This window comes from Acyrthosiphon pisum, chromosome X (genome assembly GCF_005508785.2).
Source record: "Acyrthosiphon pisum isolate AL4f chromosome X, pea_aphid_22Mar2018_4r6ur, whole genome shotgun sequence".
Lineage (NCBI taxonomy): Eukaryota > Metazoa > Arthropoda > Insecta > Hemiptera > Aphididae > Acyrthosiphon > Acyrthosiphon pisum.
In genome coordinates, this window is record NC_042493.1 from 7,764,766 (window position 1) to 7,779,999 (window position 15,234).

The 15,234-nt window shown below is 32.5% G+C and overlaps 1 protein-coding gene and 1 long non-coding RNA gene across 2 annotated transcripts in view; one reads left to right on the plus strand and one right to left on the minus strand.

Moving 5' to 3' along the window:
* The first annotated feature begins 709 nt into the window (after nt 1-709).
* Nucleotides 710-15,234, plus strand: part of LOC107882633 (NEDD4-binding protein 1-like) — a 31,021-nt gene continuing 16,496 nt past the window's right edge. Inside the window, exons 1-2 of the mRNA XM_029485904.1 lie at nt 710-847; nt 928-1,260. Of these exons, the coding sequence (XP_029341764.1) occupies nt 1,148-1,260 (113 nt within the window). The 5' untranslated portion in view covers nt 710-847; nt 928-1,147. The remainder of the gene's footprint in view (nt 848-927; nt 1,261-15,234) is intronic.
* Nucleotides 2,764-13,091, minus strand: LOC100167354. The gene is made up of 3 exons (XR_003838761.1): nt 12,985-13,091; nt 12,572-12,904; nt 2,764-4,502 (listed from the first exon to the last, which is right to left on the minus strand). It is a non-coding gene; the product is annotated as an uncharacterized LOC100167354 (long non-coding RNA).

The following is a 15,234-nucleotide window of genomic DNA, read 5'->3' on the forward strand; positions in this document are numbered from 1 at the left end:
ATTAGCATGTTATTCTTAAGAAACAAATTTGAGTGTAACAATACATATATTCGTATAAAACGATCATTAAAGAAAACACAAAAGTCTTATTATATGTGGTGTATCGAATAGTATCGGGCTCAGCCTTGCTGTGAACAAAGATATATAGGTGTAAAATAACTAGATATAGTATTTACACAAAAATAAATATAATATTTATAAAATATACACATAATATTCACAATGCATATATGCATGTCATGTAGTAATCGTATAAGCTATAAAATCTAAAGAGGGTCAGGGTTCAAAATAATGCATACATTTTTCAAAAAAACGTAAACAATTTGAATAATTAATATATTACACAGTTAAAGTAGCAACGCAACCTTTGGCCGTTTAATCACGCGGCTCATTTCGGTAGGTTTTTTTTCATGCTGTACGAGTTTTGTCTCCTTATTCTAGTTTTCATGGTTATAAGGATTCTTTTATTATTGATAAGTGAAAACAACATTTTACAATCAAAAATGATAAAATAATTGCAATAACTCTATGGCAGGTACGTCGCATTATGTATGAACTCCGCCGATAATCGGTGTGCAAATAAACTAAATGTTATTAAATATATACATTGTGCGTTACATTTATTGAACTTATATAACGTGTCTAATAATAATAATAATAATAATAATAATAATAATAATAATAATAATAATATATATATTATTAATAAATATCGTTTTCTAGTCTCAAGCATTTGATGCGCATAATAATATGGTATTGGTTACTATAGGTTACCTATCTACCGAATATAATTTTTTTTTACGCTGTGTCTAGATACCCAGGTGCCCGTGAATTATAAGAAAAAATGGTAAGTTTGGTTATACGGCTGTTAGAAGTGCGCAGCTACACGCGGGCTTCACTGTAAATAATTTATGATTTTTTTTTCAGGTTAGCGTCACTGTTGGGGCTTTGGCCGGGCATTGAATATATATATGTGGATGGTATACCGTATGCTTTAATAATACTCAGTGTTTCGTAACTTGCGTCTCACGTGAACTACTGTCGTTTGAATATAGATAAATTACGTGTCGGAGCCCATCCCTTATATTAGCTTGTCGGTAAAAGAACGTTTATCGTTTGGGTAGTCTCCGATCAGAGTTCAGTCGAAATGAAAAATTCCAAATCATTTACACAAGCAATGCAGTCAACGCCATCAGTAACATGTACAAAATCGCATGATCCTGGGTGCTCTCAGCAGCTAGCAGACTCACCGAAATCAAGGTAAATAATATTATGTTTTGCATTAATAAAGATTATGTTGCACTAATTTGGATTTGACCCCCTCCCCCCCCCAATACGCACATATCGTGGGTGCATCATCCCCGTTCGTACCCTTAATAACATAACATTTATTAGACTAATATTTGTTCGTTTTGTGATAAAGATAAGATAAGACTCTTATCAAATGCCGCAATTCGATGATACTGTGGCGGGTGATCGGCGACCGCCTCCATGACAAAAAATAATTATTTGTCATAATCTTCACAACCACTAACAGTTATAGTTACATCAAGAATCCACAATACCCCCTCTCGTCAATCTCCCCATACTTTGGGCATGACACTTGTTTTTCTACTCTCCTAAAGTACAGTAGTAACTCACAACGTTTCGAACTCACTCTCAGGCCTCAGTTCACCGCGTCCACCGCTCGCCAAGAGGCCCCGACATTGCACATAAACGGCGAACACCGCCGTCGTGTATTTTGTTTCCCCTATGGTCATTACTGACAATTAGCTCCGTTTTGCTCAGGACCCACGTCCCGACGTCGTCAACTAGTTTATCGACAAGCCTCGACACCCGGACTTTATCGATAAAACCACGCGTGTTCGCCCTCCACGCACAACGAAACCGATTTACCTCCAAACTACACATTGTTTATTGTTCATTATTAAATAATGGTAAAAAACTTCGACACCTTGGTCAATAACTAGACCTAGCCCAATGTCACACAGATGACAGGTGACTCAGTGGCAGACCCTAGTTCTGAGGAGGGGGGAGATTTCAAATCCATAAAGGTAATGACACTCAACTCTTCCCATTATTTTATATTGTAATAATGTATAGTAGTGGTGAAAATTCGATGGTGTGCGGTCCCCCCTCCACCCGATTTCCTCTACTGAGATGACCCATTCTACAGCAGATAGTACAAAAACTATTTCAGCGGGAGGGTTGAAGGTAAGTCATAATACAACCCTCACCGTTAGATTTATTAATTTTCAGTCGGCATTTTATATAAAACTGAATAATTGTACATAATGGTCAACTAATTTGAAAACCTTTTGATAGTCGTGATATTGATTAAAAGTTGTGGGTGAGGGCCAAAGGGGGCTTATGAATACCAATATTAGTAGGTAGTCACTAGCCAACCAAACGTAGTTGTCTAGATGTCTCATATAGAAATTAATTAATTATGTATAAGTACCTTGTCCATACAACCTATCGCTAGCTGCAAAAAAAAAATATAAGAAATAACATGAATTTCTACACAATTTGGAATTTTCAATCCAGCTATTGTGAATTATTGCGATTTGCGATTCAATAAAAATATTAATATCGATTACATGGATTTTTGGTATTTCTTTTATGAAAATCTGTTGTACACATAATAATATTTTTATTTCTTAACATTGATAAACTTGTATAGGTCTACGATTTTATAATTATTTATTATTACTAATAATTAGTTATTACCTACTTACACCATAGATAAAATATCTATTGGATTTTGGAACCGGAAAAAACCGTAAATACCTCTACATCAAAATAAAAGTTTCGGTTTCGGTTCCTAAAAAAATGTATTTAAGGGTTCCGGTCCGGTTTCAATCCCAAGATTTTCAAAAGGTTTCCGTCCAAAACTGGTCAATTTCGGTACGGTTTCAGTCCCTGAGATGAATAGTTTTTTTATAATTATAAGACGTAACTTTTTGAACGTAGAAATAAATACATTTTTAATAACTAATTTTATAATTTTATTAAACCATCTTAGATGTTATTTTTTAAGGTAAACCTCCTGTAGTCGAATTGTCTATTCCGCATTCATTTGTACCCCTTCGGATTTTGAAAAGTCCATCCTGCTCCTATACATAGCCCCAAGATTTGACCAACAACCAATAGTCAACACCGTTTTCGACTCCCCATCCAATTAACTTAGCATTATAAGTTCCCATATATGTCGTGTTTTCAGATTTCACGTAAACAGGCAGAAAATAAATCAAAGCTGTAAAACACAGTGTACTATTTATTGTACTTATGAAATATACCTACGATTATTGATCGTATCTATAAACTAACCACTTCTGTTGGTATAAAAGTAATCGTATACATCGAATCTTGCTGCTATTGACTCGTAAGTTTGCACGTATTTTTGAATAGCGTCGAATGTTAGGTAATACGTGTCAATAGCTGTAATCGTTAATCGCTAATAGCTTTAATTGTAATACTCAGTAATAAAGAAATATTTAATCAAGTCAGTTTAATATTATTAGCTACTGTAGAGCGTAGACTTACTCTTTACGTGATCATTATATTACCTAATCAATTATTTTGTTACCATAACACTGTTTGATACATTCATGATTGTTTTTATTTCTTGGTTGAACTTGATAAGGTTGACATCCCTATGAAATTCAATGACAATAACGATTGTTCTATAATATAACACATAATTAACTAAGTGTATGACATCGGTAGTGTTGTATTTGACACCGGAGACCACGCCGTGGCTCTTGAAATATTCCCAAGCTTTGATGGGGTAATCTTCTGTTTGGCAACTATGACTGCAGGAAATTAGCTCTTAGGCGGATAGGGGATGATTGTAATTTCCGCTAGTCGCTACGCATATTCTGTCTGTACAACGATCAGTCGGATTATTATTTATTATTTTGAAAAACCCTTTGTTTCAATTTTAATACAGTGTTTCCACGTTCCGCCAAATAAACTTGTATCTATATTTACCCAAGTACACTCGCATTCTCCTTTATTGTATACGGTGCCTATCGTTTTGCAGTGGGGCCAGTGTTTTCTTGAATCAAATTGTTGGTAAATGTTCTTGTCTGATACGTAAATAGGATCGCTGTTTTTGTATACGATATTTAACTTAGTAGTGGGTTTAACTTCTTCAAAACGACATATTTTCCGGTGTATTCGGATCAAAATTGTCTTCAGCCCGTAATCATATTAATAATTTATTATAATTTGGTTAGGTAAGAATCCAACTTCTTGGTCGTTTTGAAGATGAAAATCAAGGGTGGCGAAAATTCCAAGAAGTTGTGGTTATAATATTATATTTTAGATTCTGAGCGTAGCGATGAAAATGTAGTGTTCGTTTTACAATGATATTACATTTTTAATTAATTTTTTTCTGTTTGTCATATATGTCAGAAATAAAGAGGCGAAAGTGGGCTGGCCTCTTTATTTCTGGTGAAACTAAATGTATCCTTGTCTTTCTTCTTTCAATAATATAACTGTAAAACACTTTTAATACTCATTAATTATACAAAGTAACTTTACAAAGATTTTGATTTGGTAAGTTCTAAACATGTAGTTCAACAAAAATATTAACCCATAAACTGGTGTTTAAAAAAACGTGTATTATTATTCTGTAGGTAGAGTATAGGAATTATTAAAGATACATATTATACCCGTTTATTTTTTATATACATTTCAAGTTCAAATTTCGTGAACAATCATCAACATTTCGAACGTTTTCAAATTATTTTCCAATTAAAAAGTCATAAACATTTTGCTTTCTATAGCTAATACTAGACATTTTAATAGAATATTCCTCATAAATGTTCTACCTTTAATCAAAAAAAAAGTTTACCGGAAAGTAAAATTCATTTTTTTATGAACGTTTGAGTTTAAAATGTTTACTTTATTAGATTTTCACCAGAAAATTAAATTAACAAATTTTTATCAATCGATTTTTGAAATTTTATTGTAATTCAAAAATGAATAACATAAGCACTTAATATTTATTATTTTCAACAAATCTTAAAATAACGATTTTCTATACATGGTACAACTTTTAAACTATATAGCCATCAGAATTTTTTCATATTTGTTAATTATTTATCAGTTAGAAATTCATAAAAGTCTTTATTTTCATAGCTAACATTACACATTTTAATTGAAGATTCCTCACAAACCTTTAACAAGAAAAAAGTTTACTAGAAAGTTATGATATTTATAGCTATGAGGTATTTTTCTTATTTGTTCTTTTAAATTATTAAATTAGATTATTCAAAAAGTATGACAGGATAACACAACACATCAACTCAAAATCTTTTTTCGTATGCAATGGTTTATTATTGAATTCAAATATTTTTGGGGCCAGGAAAAATGCTTCGATTTTTTTCAACAGTGCCTTATGTTCAATGGGAAAGTGGATCTTGTTGATTCATTATCAATAGTTTTGACCTGTTTACACTGTTTACAGACATTTTCAATTTTTAATGTTTTTAGTTTTTTTTATCTATAAATGTAAATAAAATATTATTTTTTAATTCAAAAACATGAACATTTATTACAAGGCTCCTGATATATTGTTACAATAATAGTTGAAAAATATAAAAAATACATAGGTACATTTTTTTTTATAAGCATTTAAAGTTCAGTTTTTGACATAATTTATCAAATTGAAAATTGAAAAATGATTTTGTAGTTAAAAATGTATAAAATGTTCAATTTTTATAGCTAAGGATGGAAAATTCAAAAGATGGTTCCGTGGAAGTAGTTTATTCTGTATACAAAAACTATAAAAATATAAAAAATAATTTTTCATAGTTAAGGCGGGTTCACAACTGCCCGTATCGTGTCGTGTCGTGTAAAATCCTTTTTTCTGATTGGTTCACCAAAATGTGATAATAAAATATGATCGTGTCGACCAACACGATACCGCGATTACCGCGAAGTTGAATTAATTCAACTTTTGATCGTGCTGGTCACAATGTTCACGCCTTGGTAGATTTGTTTACTGTTATATATCTAATACCTATGGTATCTATTAAATTTGATTAGATACCAAGTTGGTATCGTCCTGATTCGGAATATCCCCGAAGAACGAATTGAATTCACAATTCACACGACACGACACGACACGGGTAGTTGTGAACCCGCCTTTACTCTATGTTCAAATGGTACGAAATTACATATTAAATAACCAAAAATACCTACCGCTTATATATTATAATTTAAAAATATTATTCGTGGGTACTTGAAATTCTCAAGTAGGTATATTATTATATACAAAAATTTAAATACGATAATAAGCAAATAATATTAATTAAACTTTCCAGCTACTATATTAATTATAAGTTATAACAATATAAATAAAATACAAAATATCCTAGACCGACAAACCTCAGAATCGTTTTTTTCGGCGCATCCCAAACGGCTTCTGTCCATATTGTTTGCTTATTCCCAAACGCCTCCCGCCGAAAAAGATTTTATGAACGGGTAAATTCCCAAAATGCTCCCATCGAAAAAGGTATTATGACTATGTAAATTTCCAAACAGCTGACGGTAATACTGGTATACCAATTTGAGGTCGATATACAGATGTACTGTATACCGGTATAGGTACTGTATACCGTTGTATAATTAAAATTAAAATTTAATATATATAATATACCTATATGAATTATGAATACTCCTAAATTGAAATAAAAACAGGGGATCATTTTAAACATTATTTATGAATTTTCATCTAATGAAATAACAGGTATAGATTATATAAAAAAAAATTGCTTTAAAAATGTACACTATAAACATATAGAGTTTACCCTATATCATAAGATTTTTCTATTTTATTATGATAAAGTTTAATGTTATTTTAATAACATTTAATTCACTATATATGATTTTTATAAAACTTTTAAAATTTAATTAGAATATACCCTTAAAAAAACACCAACACATTTTTAACCACACCTATTTTGAGACAGTCCGAAGTCAGAAGTATGTATGAAGCGTAAGGAATTTGTGTTGTAAAAAACCAGACCCGTTTTATCGTATACAATGATCTTATATAATTTAATTCAAATTTAACACCATCAAATAAAGTGACCCATTTGTAACCTACTGTACAGCAGAGAGACACTCACTTACCTACTTTTTTCTTGGTGTTGTAAAAAAAATTCATTATTACGGAAGTTTAAAATTTACTATTATTTGATGTACTAAAAAGTTCCCAAACTGTAAAAACACCAAAATTAACAGATTTTAGAAGATAAGTACTGTTGTACTAACAACATTAAAACTAAGGAGAAAATCTCATCAAAATATCGACATAAAAGTAAATTTAATTTCATTGCATTAAGATTTAATATATAAATAAAATATATAAATAATAAAAATAATTTAAAAATATTTGTTTACGTAACTGGTACATTCGTACATTAACAAGATGAGTTATATTTTCAGTACTTACGAAATTTTATGACAGCATTTTATGATTAAAAAGCGTAATTGTATTTTATTTTATTTTTTATTAATTGTAATTATACGCCATGGCCCATGAGTATAATATAATGTAATATTTTATTTGATGTTTGGTTAGTAGTAAATATATGTAAGGTAACGCACCTTGTGTAAAAACCGATGTCCCTAATAATTACTACGGTATTATCATGAATTTGAATTTCTATTTTTGGAATTAATGTTCACACTTATTTTCGAGTCATTTATAAAAAAAACGCCATGAGGTTAGATACCCAACCATGTACCATTGCGTACATTTACATTTACCCCAGATCCCAAAAGTGAAATAATCACATTTTTACAAACTTTTTTTTGTTATCTCGAAAAAATAATTGGGAAAGTGATGGTATTTTTTTAATAACCATATTCAAAATAGTACCTATAGTAATTAAATACCTAATGGTCCCTGCTGCCGAAGCTATAATGTTCAATAAAAAAAAATTAATTTATTAGAATACATAGGATGTATAAGAGAGAAAAATGTTTTAAGTTTCTTATAGTTTAATGCCTATACAATAAATTCCTATTAAAAAAAATCATAGGTACCTCGAAAGCTTTTGTCATATATGATGAAAGCTATTTGTTAAGAATTAAAAATAAAAATAAAAATAATAATAACCATTTAGAAATTGAAATATAAAATAATATCGATTATATTTTTATTTATGATATATATTTATTATTTATAATATATAAAATCGTATGCTAAATTATAAAATTCAATATCTTAAGTCTTTTTTGGAATTTATATAAAATACAACCTAGGTATAGGTACCTATTAACCTGAATTTAAATGTTCTTTGTTGTAATATTAGAAGTGCTAGATGTAATTTTTGTTGTACTTGATAGTTTTGATTTAATCATTTTTATTGAAATATGACATGATGTCAATTTTTGTTATTTTTTAATAGGTGATTGTAACCTAAAGGTACTTTTCTAAATTTAAGAGAAACGAGAATGATTGTATTATGATTTTTTTAAAACAAAGTTTATAAATATTTTTTAATGATCTATCTGATGGTGTTTTATTTTAAATTTTAAAACTTCAAATTTGTGGTCGGTAGATAGTCGGTATATTAAGCTCTTTGACGTCCATGGTCAACAATCTGAGCATCTAAAATTGTATTATTCTAGAAAAACTTAAATTGGCAAAAACCAAACCATTGTATAAGAAAGTGAACAGTAGTTGTCGTGCATGTCATTGTAATGGCTGTGTTAGATTTGAATTCAATGATGAATCTTTACATATGAAAAATGATTCAGAGCAGAGATGGTGTGTAATCCTAGCATAATTATATAAATAATCAAATTTAATAATTAAAAACCACTGAATATCGAATATCGTCAAAAAATTTAATTCAATCGCTCATAAAAAATTAATATAACTTTCTGGTAAACTTTTTTTAAGTAGAAACTCTTATTGAGAATCTCCTATTAACATTTTTAATGTTAGCTACCAGAAAAGAAATTTGTCATGAATTTCTAACTGAAAAATAATTAGCAAATTTACGAGATATTGATGAATTTTGGAAAAATTTGAACTTTAAAAGCATATAAAAACTATTCGTTATTTCTAAAATGTTTAAACTGCTACTATAACAATTTATAAAGAACCGTTCATTAAATTATCAAGGTTTTTTTGTCAAGTGAAAAAGTTTTATCGACAATAGTTTTGAAAAAATTATACACTTATATATATATATTGATAACTTAATAACTTCAAGTGTACATTTATTAGTTTTTGAGTTTTGCCAAAAAAAATTACCATTTTTCCTGAATTTTTTTTTGTTTTTTCCGAAAACTACAGGGAATTTTGAATTTAGACATTTTAAAAGCACCAACTAAATTCACTTTCATATCAGAAGAAATGCTCATGTGGAAAATCAAAGCATTTTCACTACTCCGAAAATTGATGACAAACAGAAAAAAATTAATTAAAAATGTAATATGATTGTAAAACGAACACTACATTTTCATCGCTACGCTCAGAATCTAAAATATAATATTATAACCACAACTTCTTGGACTTTTCACCTCCCTTGATTTTCATCTTCAAAACGACCAAGAAGTTGGATTCTTACCTAACCAAATTATAATAAATTATTAATATGATTACGGGCTGAAGACAATTTTGATCCGAATACACCGGAAAATATGTCGTTTTGAAGAAGTTAAACCCACTACTAAGTTAAATATCGTATACAAAAACAGCGATCCTATTTACGTATCAGACAAGAACATTTACTAACAATTTGACTCAAGAAAACACTGGCCCCACTGCAAAACAATAGGCGCCGTATACAATAAAGGAGAATGCGAGTGTACTTGGGTAAATATAGATACAAGTTTATTTGGCGGAACGTGGAAACACTGTATTAAAATTGAAACAAAGGGTTTTTCAAAATAATAAATAATAATCCGACTGATCGTTGTACAGACAGAATATGCGTAGCGACTAGCGGAAATTACAATCATCCCCTATCCGCCTAAGAGCTAATTTCCTGCAGTCATAGTTGCCAAACTGAAGATTACCCCATCAAAGCTTGGGAATATTTCAAGAGCCACGGCGTGGTCTCCGGTGGCAAATACAACACTACCGATGTCATACACTTAGTTAATTATGTGTTATATTATAGAACAATCGTTATTGTCATTGAATTTCATAGGGATGTCAACCTTACCAAGTTCAACCAAGAAATAAAAACAATCATGAATGTATCAAACAGTGTTATGGTAACAAAATAATTGATTAGGTAATATAATGATCACGTAAAGAGTAAGTCTACGCTCTACAGTAGCTAATAATATTGATTAAATATTTCTTTATTACTGAGTATTACAATTAAAGCTATTAGCGATTAACGATTACAGCTATTGACGCGTATTACCTAACATTCGACACTATTCAAAAATACGTGCAAACTTACGAGTCAATAGCAGCAAGATTCGATGTATACGATGACTTTTATACCAACAGAAGTGGTTAGTTTATAGATACGATCAATAATCGTAGGTATATTTCATAAGTACAATAAATATTACATTGTGTTTTACAGCTTTGATTTATTTTCTGCCTGTTTACGTGAAATCTGAAAACACGACATATATGGGAACTTATAATGCTAAGTTAATTGGATGGGGAGTCGAAAACGGTGTTGACTATTGGTTGTTGGTCAAATCTTGGGGCTATGTATAGGAGCAGGATGGACTTTTCAAAATCCGAAGGGGTACAAATGAATGCGGAATAGACAATTCGACTACAGGAGGTTTACCTTACAAAATAACATCTAAGATGGTTTAATAAAATTATAAAATTAGTTATTAAAAATTTATTTATTTCTACGTTCAAAAAGTTACGTCTTATAATTATAAAAAAACTATTCATCTCAGGGACTGAAACCGTACCTAAATTGACCAGTTTTGGACGGAAACCTTTTGAAAATCTTGGGATTGAAACCGGACCGGAACCCTTAAATAAATTTTTTTAGGAACCGAAACCGAAACTTTTATTTTGATGTAGAGGTATTTACGGTTTTTTCCGGTTCCAAAATCCAATAGATATTTTATCTATGGTGTAAGTAGGTAATAACTAATTATTAGTGATAATAAATAATTATAAAATCGTAGACCTATACAAGTTTATCAATGTTAAGAAATAAAAATATTATTATGTGTACAACAGATTTTCATAAAAGAAATACCAAAAATCCATGTAATCGATATTAATATTTTTATTGAATCGCAAATCGCAATAATTCACAATAGCTGGATTGAAAATTCCAAATTGTGTAGAAATTCATGTTATTTCTTATATTTTTTTTTTTGCAGCTAGCGATAGGTTGTATGGACAAGGTACTTATACATAATTAATTAATTTCTCTATGAGACATCTAGACAACTACGTTTGGTTGGCTAGTGACTACCTACTAATATTGGTATTCATAAGCCCCCTTTGGCCCTCACCCACAACTTTTAATCAATATCACGACTATCAAAAGGTTTTCAAATTAGTTGACCATTATGTACAATTATTCAGTTTTATATAAAATGCCGACTGAAAATTAATAAATCTAACGGTGAGGGTTGTATTATGACTTACCTTCAACCCTCCCGCTGAGATAGTTTTTGTACTATCTGCTGTAGAATGGGTCATCTCAGTAGAGGAAATCGGGTGGAGGGGGGACCGCACACCATCGAATTTTCACCACTACTATACATTATTACAATATAAAATAATGGGAAGAGTTGAGTGTCATTACCTTTATGGATTTGATATCTCCCCCCTCCTCAGAACTAGGGTCTGCCACTGAGTCACATGTCATCTGTGTGACATTGGGCTAGGTCTAGTTATTGACCAAGGTGTCGAAGTTTTTTACCATTATTTAATAATGAACAATAAACAATGTGTAGTTTGGAGGTAAATCGGTTTCGTTGTGCGTGGAGGGCGAACACGTGTGGTTTTATCGATGAAGTCCGGGTGTCGAGGCTTGTCGATAAACCAGTGGACGACGTCGGGACGTGGGTCCTGAGCAAAACGGAGCTAATTGTCAGTAATAACCATAGGGGAAACAAAATACACGACGGCGGTGTTCGCCGTTTATGTGCAATGTCGGGGCCTCTTGGCGAGCGGTGGACGCGGTGAACTGAGGCCTGAGAGTGAGTTCGAAACGTTGTGAGTTACTACTGTACTTTAGGAGAGTAGAAAAACAAGTGTCATGCCCAAAGTATGGGGAGATTGACGAGAGGGGGTATTGTGGATTCTTGATGTTACTATAACTGTTAGTGGTTGTGAAGATTATGACAAATAATTATTTTTTGTCATGGAAGCGGTCGCCGATCACCCGCCACAGTATCATCGAATTGCGGCATTTGATAAGAGTCTTATCTTATCTTTATCACAAAACGAACAAATATTAGTCTAATAAATGTTATGTTATTAAGGGTACGAACGGGGATGATGCACCCACGATATGTGCGTATTGGGGGGGGGAGGGGGTCAAATCCAAATTAGTGCAACATAATCTTTATTAATGCAAAACATAATATTATTTACCTTGATTTCGGTGAGTCTGCTAGCTGCTGAGAGCACCCAGGATCATGCGATTTTGTACATGTTACTGATGGCGTTGACTGCATTGCTTGTGTAAATGATTTGGAATTTTTCATTTCGACTGAACTCTGATCGGAGACTACCCAAACGATAAACGTTCTTTTACCGACAAGCTAATATAAGGGATGGGCTCCGACACGTAATTTATCTATATTCAAACGACAGTAGTTCACGTGAGACGCAAGTTACGAAACACTGAGTATTATTAAAGCATACGGTATACCATCCACATATATATATTCAATGCCCGGCCAAAGCCCCAACAGTGACGCTAACCTGAAAAAAAAATCATAAATTATTTACAGTGAAGCCCGCGTGTAGCTGCGCACTTCTAACAGCCGTATAACCAAACTTACCATTTTTTCTTATAATTCACGGGCACCTGGGTATCTAGACACAGCGTAAAAAAAAATTATATTCGGTAGATAGGTAACCTATAGTAACCAATACCATATTATTATGCGCATCAACTGCTTGAGACTAGAAAACGATATTTATTAATAATATATATATTATTATTATTATTATTATTATTATTATTATTATTATTATTATTAGACACGTTATATAAGTTCAATAAATGTAACGCACAATGTATATATTTAATAACATTTAGTTTATTTGCACACCGATTATCGGCGGAGTTCATACATAATGCGACGTACCTGCCATAGAGTTATTGCAATTATTTTATCATTTTTGATTGTAAAATGTTGTTTTCACTTATCAATAATAAAAGAATCCTTATAACCATGAAAACTAGAATAAGGAGACAAAACTCGTACAGCATGAAAAAAAACCTACCGAAATGAGCCGCGTGATTAAACGGCCAAAGGTTGCGTTGCTACTTTAACTGTGTAATATATTAATTATTCAAATTGTTTACGTTTTTTTGAAAAATGTATGCATTATTTTGAACCCTGACCCTCTTTAGATTTTATAGCTTATACGATTACTACATGACATGCATATATGCATTGTGAATATTATGTGTATATTTTATAAATATTATATTTATTTTTGTGTAAATACTATATCTAGTTATTTTACACCTATATATCTTTGTTCACAGCAAGGCTGAGCCCGATACTATTCGATACACCACATATAATAAGACTTTTGTGTTTTCTTTAATGATCGTTTTATACGAATATATGTATTGTTACACTCAAATTTGTTTCTTAAGAATAACATGCTAATGAAATAATCACTTATGTACATGTATAAATGCGTACTCGCTCAAGCTATAAAATCTAAAGAAAGTCATTGCTCAAAATAATGCATATATTTTCTAAAAAACGCAAAAACATGAATAATTCCTAAAATACGCGGGTTAAATTAGCAACCCTATAGAACAACGCGCTCCTAGGGGCAGAATAACTATGAGACTTTTTTCGGGACACATTTAGTTTAGTCTCCTTATTATCTCTAATCTTCATGCTTATAACCCACAGATATAGCTGGTTTTAACGCAACCTAGTGGCTGGTAGGAAAATGTAATGATGATAAGAATGAAAATGATAAAATCAAAATCAAAATCTCCGCAGCCAGAATCTGTAAACCAACGACATAATAGTAGTAAGCGACTTCAACTCGCACTCTGAAGAATGGGGATCTACCAGTGATGACGCTAGAGGGTTCATGCTATCGGATTTTGCTGCCTCACTGGACCTGCAGATCTGCAACGAAGGCACGACTCCTACTTACAACCGGGTGAACGTTAGCACGGTGATCGACGTCACCCTGGCACGCTTCGTTCACGGCTACCGCCACGCGGTCACCGACTGGCTGGTCCTAGTGAAACTCAACTCCGCCAGTGATCACGAATACATAGAGTTTTCAATCTACGCAGATAACGTAACCTCCTCACCAGGGAGATCTGAAGTCCAGAACGGATGGTCAGTCAAAAGATTGTCAGTCAGGTCCCTTCTAAAGCATTGGCAAGGGACAGGCTCAACAGACACCCACCCAACAGGCATGACGGCAGAAGACCATTCAGCCCACCTGCCACTCCTCCTGGCCAAAGCGTGTGACGGGGCAATGCTTCGCAGGTTGGCATTCAAAGGTAGGAAGGTGGTACACTGGGGAATGAGAAGATTGCGGAATTGCGGAGAATGGCCATTTCTGCACGCAGGCGCTATCCTAAAGCGGGGCGCAGATCAACCCGGGAATACCACACGGAAGCATTCGCGTATATTATCAACTGAGAAAAGATCTGAGACTCACCAGAAGAAGAGCTCAGTAAGACAACTGGAGCGCCTTATGCTGGGAAGTAGAGAATGAGCCCTGAGGCGTCCCCTACAAATTAGTGATGATTACTCATGCTCTGGAGGACAGTGCTGCTCAGGAAATTGCTGGTGGACTTTTTCCCTCACTACTGAGTCCACTGGTCAGGAATACCGGTGGTGGTACAAGTATTGGGTGAACTGGAGCCGATACGTGAAATTGGTAGTGAACTTTTCACTGAACAAGAGCTACTCGTCGCAGTAGACCGGTTACCGGCGGGTAAGTCTCCAGGACAAAGTACCCAACGAGATCATCAAGCTGGCAGCCCATTGCTTATACCTGACATCTTTTTGGTTGTACTCAACACGTGCATTAGACCC